Source organism: Maylandia zebra, linkage group LG6, assembly GCF_041146795.1.
Source record: "Maylandia zebra isolate NMK-2024a linkage group LG6, Mzebra_GT3a, whole genome shotgun sequence".
Lineage (NCBI taxonomy): Eukaryota > Metazoa > Chordata > Actinopteri > Cichliformes > Cichlidae > Maylandia > Maylandia zebra.
Window position 1 is genome coordinate 43425761 of NC_135172.1, and position 6317 is coordinate 43432077.

The 6317-nt window shown below is 44.0% G+C and overlaps 1 protein-coding gene across 1 annotated transcript; it reads right to left on the minus strand.

Moving 5' to 3' along the window:
- Nucleotides 1–547: 547 nt before the first annotated feature.
- On the minus strand, nt 548–4789 carry LOC143419109 (uncharacterized). The gene is made up of 5 exons (XM_076885401.1): nt 4783–4789; nt 1418–1732; nt 1226–1291; nt 991–1119; nt 548–763 (listed from the first exon to the last, which is right to left on the minus strand). Exons 1-5 carry the CDS (start codon nt 4787–4789, stop codon nt 690–692), a joined length of 591 nt encoding a protein of 196 aa, XP_076741516.1. The 3' UTR covers nt 548–689.
- Nucleotides 4790–6317: the final 1528 nt, after the last annotated feature.

The window sequence follows — 6317 nt, forward strand, 5'->3', positions numbered from 1 at the left end:
TGTTGTCATGTAACCATTTTCCTTGAATAGCGCAAAATGGCTCCACAGCGCCCCCTACAATATTTCAAAACATCAGCCCCTACTCTGTGTTTTATCTATGAGTCTGACACTTGGTAAGCTTGTGTAAGATATCAAGATGTACAAAAAAGTCTCTTGGAGCAATATCCCAAATCCAACAGGAAGTCAGCCATTTTAAAATTAATGTGTAATTTTGATGACATTTTCCCCCCTTTTCAGGCCTCATACTTTGACGAACTCCTCCAAGGGATTTCATCATATTGAAGCATTCTTCAGTGTGTAGAATCTAAAGACCTTTGTGATGTTAAATTGCGAAGCTTTTTCCGTTCAGGGAAACGGGGTGGTCATGGCGGCACGTAGAGTTTCAATCACTCGCAAAAAGCAGTAATCTGCTGTCACTAAAAAACACAATGTCCAATCTCTCCCAAAGGTCGCAGGTGTGATGAGACTCGAGCTTGGAAATGTTTGTTATGCTATTTGTCAATAATGGTTAGAGCGCCACCTAGTGGCATGACTATAATCCTGGTTGAATAAGATGAAATGTTAGCTGGTGATTAAAAGCATGAAATCCATCAATGTGACATCACATCGGACGTGCCGGTTTGAGGTGTTGGCAGTGGCTCGACGTGCCGGGGGTGCGAGGGCCCTCATAACGCTGCTTGCAGCTTTAATTAAACTTGTGTTTCCTCTTCAGGAATCTTCCTCTTCCAGATCTTCCAGGACTGAGTGACAGTCCGACACTTTCCTGTGAAGAAGAGAAGACATGAAATGCTGCTGGTGACTCAGGATCATGTGTTAAAGAGCTTAATGACAGTTAGGTGCTACTAATGTGAGTCAATACCAGTGTTAATCAGTGTAATCAGAGTACTTCAGCATGTATGTGACTCATAATTTCTTCTATCGTGTGATGTCATCTATAGCTGCTCTTACGAGGACACCACAGTGTAAAACACATTTGCTGCTCATACTGACGTGTGATTGGTTCCCGGTTTTTAACCACCAGCACAGTGCAGAGAAGAGCAGCCAATCCAAAGAGTCCACAGGGTATCCCGTGGTTCCTGACCTGTGGAGCAGTCGGTGTGTTGGGATCCGGCTCTGTCCCTGAGACAGTAAGAAGTTTTGAGGAACAGCAGAGACGTGACTGAGACCAGCCTCTACTTTTATTATGTGCAGAATTACAGTGTGAGCTGTAATGAAACACACTCACATGTACGTGTGTCCGTCACACGCGTGTTAACTTCCTGCTGCTCAGATTTCCTCTCACTGTTATGGTCTGAAACATCCAAGCATTACACGTCTCTGTATTTATATGATATATTATTTCATTAAAAGCCTCTGAGCGTCACAGATTGGTATGATTTAATATTGCATGGGGTTATTCTCTGCTTGCTATACTCACCCACAACAGTCAGGTTAAAGCTTTGAGATGACCCATTTTTACTGAAGATCTGACCCATGTAGAGTTCGCTGTCGTTGGCAGTGAGGGATCGAATCGTCAGAGATCCGTTTGCATCCAGCTGGAACTTTTCTGGTAGTTTAGTCTCAGATGTTCCATTATCATAGGTGATGATGACTTTGTCCTCCGGACCATAAGACCAGACAATGTGAGCGTCTCTGTCTACCTCGGTGGCTCCAATGTGCAGGCGTACATCCCCTCCAACCTTCCCCACCACTGGTTTAACATCACTCTGTCCACGAGCTCGAGACACGGCCACTGTGAGAGACAGAGCGGGACACAGAAGAGTGGTGGTGTTATGACTCAGCCCCGCCTGTGTCAGTGAACTCGAACCAGAGTTTGGAAGATACTCCACCGAAAATCCTGCTGTGCTATTTAAACAACACGGTTTCTATGGAAACCACAAGGTTATTTTTCCAACATCAATTTGTTGACAGACTTTAATTTTCATTTAGTCTCGACTATGAATCAGGACTCATCATGGTGGAGTCTAATTACTCCATCACCTCTCCCCCACCCTGCAGAGGTGGCACTTCACTGTGCACTAAAGTGTGTGTGTGTGTGTGTGTGTGTGTGTGTGTGTGTGTGTGTGTGTGTGTGTCAGGGGAACAAACTGCGACACGGTCTGCATTTTGCTAGTGTGTGTGTGTGTGTGGGGGGGTGTGCACACAGGCCCCTCACTGGTAACTTTGCAGATACAGATTGTGTGGAAAACGTCTCTTATGGAGGGAAAAATGAAATAAATGAAACAACTACACCAGAAATCAGTCACAGCACACACTGCAGACAAAGAAAGAGCTGACAAGTTTACACAAATGCTTTTTGTTAACGTCTGGTTACAGATACAAAGAAAAAACTACGTATAAAACTCTGCACTTCCCTGGCTGTGTGTGAGTTTCAACTTGCAAGTACGGATACTGACCCCATGTTTTCCTTTTAGCTGATTGATCAACGTCACATCAATCACAAATTTAACAATCCAGTCAGAGGTGTGAAGGTTCTCAGTCATCAGGTCATCGTAGTCTAAGGAGCTTGGACAGAAACGCGTCTGGGCGTTTACGTGCTCACACAGGGACCTCCAGAGCTTTTTCAGCGGCTCTGTGGACCTCGGGGGGAAATGCGGTGTTGTTGTAACCCCCAAAACAATGTGTAAACCTGTGTAAACGATTTGAGTGCATAACAAGCTCTGAGGCAGACTCATCATAACCCTCCCAAAGCTCTCTGCACCCAAAGAACCAATAAAAGAGATTTTTTCTTATCTACAGCTGTTCTTATTATTTCTGAAGGAGCTAATTTAAACATTTCAGCATGCAGGACACTTTCACAGTGAGCCATGGATAATGGAGATGGATCCATTCAGTCCTTTTGGTTCAAACACAAACCAAAAGAGTCCAAAGACAAATCAGGATCATGTTTAAGTAAAGTTTTACAAATTTAGAAGGACACTAAAGCATAGATCTTAAAACACTTTGAGGTGTTCAACAGGAAACAGGAACACATGCGCACTCTGATTATTAAAGTCACAGTAACTAAAGGACGATAAGGAAGCACTGCAGTCCAACGTCCACAGACTGTCAGACGTGCACCAGTCTCTCCAGCATCTCTCACACCTTCACTGTTTAAAGTTTAACAATTTAGCAGATTTTCTTTAAAGGAAGCAAAGGAGATAAAAATACATCATCAAAGTCAGAGGGCACATACAACAGCTGCCATGAGGGGGGAAACCAAAACACTTCCTCATCAGCCTGCTGAGGGTTCTTTTATTTATTCTTCTGAGAAAACACGGCTTCTGGTGTGTTCCTCATTAGACAATGGCTGCTGCCCTCCTCCTCTGTCTTTCTGAGGATTTAAATAACACACTTACCAGAGTACCCCACACACACACATGTGTGCCTGCTGCTAAACTCATCTGTTATGCATGATGTAATGATTTTCTGGGCTAAAGACAAAAATATGTTGATCCGTTCTTTGCTGTTTGAAATGTGTGTGAAGCTGCAGACGGCAGACTTCCCCCCCACAGGACAGCAGACGAGAGGAATGCAGGGCAACACGAGCAGCATGACTCAGCAACAGTACGTCGCCATCTTTGAGTGGAATAAGGCACTCAGTACCCTCTCTGCTATCTCTGCTTTGTGCAAGCGCACATTTGTGAAGGTGTGCCCCTGATCTGCAAAATATCCACACTTCTGAAAGGCCAGCAAAGGGCACCATGATGAGGCCCATCGACCAGGCCAGCACAACGCAGTGTGGAAAAGATCACGGGAAAGAAAGGGGAAGGGAGCTAGAAGAGTCAGAGCAGCTTTAGGTTCTTCCTGAACAAGTTAGCAGTGTTGAAGGACCCGTGGGTTTCTGAAAAGACTGCAGTAATTAAGAGGATGTGAAGGTTTCTAAATATAAAACTCTCTCCTCAGTCAGGCCACACCAACCCAGCCAAAACAAATAAATTACTGTGTGAAAACTACCACATATGTAAAAACACAGAGTTACATGTAAAGCTATGAATAGATGTCGTCACACACTCGTGCTAACACGTTAGCACCTGTGTTCAGAGACAGTGTCCTCTCCGATATGTTATCACTGTGTAAACAGACTGTTGAGAAAAGGACTGTTGGTGGTTCAGTTGTGAACATTTAATTGTTTGTAGAGCACACAGTGACCGAGGAGACACCAGAGAGCAAAACATCTAAAATATGCAGCTGAATGAATCATACGGTGGTTTGTTAGCATGTTTCCTCTTTATGATGAGAAATGAACAATAACTAAACAAACAGCTGAATACATTCCTCTGTCTGATCTCTCTGCTCTGCTGCAAAATCATCTTCTACATACAGAGACTCCAGCGTCGTTGTTGATCAGTGTTTCACATTAGAAATGAAGAACCGAGGTTGTAAAGAGATTCCTGTGAGACCTTTGAGTTACTGTGTCCCTGCTGTCAGCTGTTAGACATCCAGACGGTCCAAAAACAGACCTGGATTTAACTCTGTGTGAAAGTTTACAGGCTTCAGTTTAAAAAAGCATCATGAAGAAGAGTTACTCACACAGCACAGCACACACGAACACACAGCAGCACCAACGACACTGACCTGAGGCATCACATTTAAGGTACACCCCACCCTGCCCTCACTTGTCTCTGGGGAGGGGCATGTTTGTCCTTCTGTGGAAGTCTTTTACTGAGGACTCCACACCATCACTGTTACATCAGCTTCCTGTCAGCGACTGGTTTGATGAAAGGTGCTGTTGTTGCATCTCAGCAGTTTATCGGGGACATTCCTCTGGTCCCAGTGGTCCCAGTGGTCCCAGTGGCTCACTTGGCATGATTGTTATGCTTCACATCACAGTTTGCTATGTTTAATGACTCAGACAGATTATAAGAGTCCCATTGTTTGTTTAAGTCACGGTCCTGTTAGAGTCTGCATTTCTCTGTGTGAGCTGAATTTTAGCTGGAAATGTTTCTGCCTTTACTACAAAAACAGCAGCAGGGCATGCTGGGAAATATACTACTGCTACTTTCTGTCTTTTTTCCAAAAACCCACGAACCTCTTGAAATAAACTATGTATAATATATTGAACATACAATACCAAACACACCCAGAAGAAAAATCTTCTCCAGTAAAACCTGCCTGACTACATAACAGCGCCGCCCTGCTCACCGATCCACTCATCTGTTATAATAACACACTTACTCAGGCTTATCTGATGGCTGTGATTATGCACTCCTATTGTGTCAATTTATATTAATATTTACACAGATATGCTTATTTTACATATACTGTAAATATCACATTAGAATACACACACACACACACACACACACACACACACACACACACACACACACACACACACACACACACACACACACGCCGTAGACGTCGACACTTGAAACCTGAATAGTGACCAAGAGCACGTGAGAGCACACAGAGCTGCACTGAATGAGTCGCATTGACCTGCTTGTCAAACTGTTCATAAGAACGTGAGCTTGTTTAACCACGAGTGATGAAAAGAGCAGCTCTGTGTCATCAAACACATTTCACCTTTAAGGAGTTTCACCGGCTGTTAACTGTGCTGATGATCTCCAGGAGAAATGTGATGAAGAGTGTGTGTGTGTGTGTGTGTGTGTGTGTGTGTGTGTGTGTGTGTGTGTGTGTGTGTGTGTGTGTGTGTGTGTGACCTGATCAGGCAAACATGGCTGCACACTCAGGAGGGGGGCAGGCGGTGGCTGTGGTGTAATAGTTCAGAGTTTATTAAAACTATAAACTCTATTAAAACTCAGAGGATCAGAAGCATAAACTCTTTCATTTGCTTTTGTTTCTTTAGAATTTATTATTTAAACTCTGAAACGTCTCAGTCACACGGTCTGGTTACGTGGCGTCTGCCGTGATTCACAGTCTAAACTCCGGACTGTGATGGAGTTTCACTGCTGAACTGCTGCAGTGTTGCTCTGACAGTCTGAAATACCCCGAGCATGTTTTGCGTAACACAGAGATTCATGCACTTATTCCTGAACAGCAGCAGGAACAAGAAACCACCTGGAGACAAACAAAGTATTTGCACTGTTCAGATAAACAATCAGGCACAAAAGAAAGTGTGCTGTGACTCAGACATGCAGCACACGCAGCACGCACAGTGTTACACAATCACAGCTGAACTTCCTGTCTGCAGTATTTGGGTAGGTGACCTTTTGCTTTTAGGCAGGTTAAAAGCTGGAAATGACCCTGAGGATTTCCTACCTGCTGCACATGTTTGACATATCCAGATATTCACAGTGAGTCACCATGAAGACTCACAGCTCACTGTGTTTGGAGAAGCTCCGTTATTTAAACGACTTGCCTGCTGCTGTTCC

Excerpts from the sequence above, each read along its gene's own strand:
- LOC143419109 (XM_076885401.1), bottom strand. Across the intron at positions 1,120-1,225 it reads TGTGACGGACACACGTACAT|GGACAGAGCCGGATCCCAAC; the intron begins GTGAGTGTGTTT and ends TTACTGTCTCAG. Across the intron at positions 764-990 it reads AAACCGGGAACCAATCACAC|GAAAGTGTCGGACTGTCACT; the intron begins GTCAGTATGAGC and ends TCTTCTTCACAG.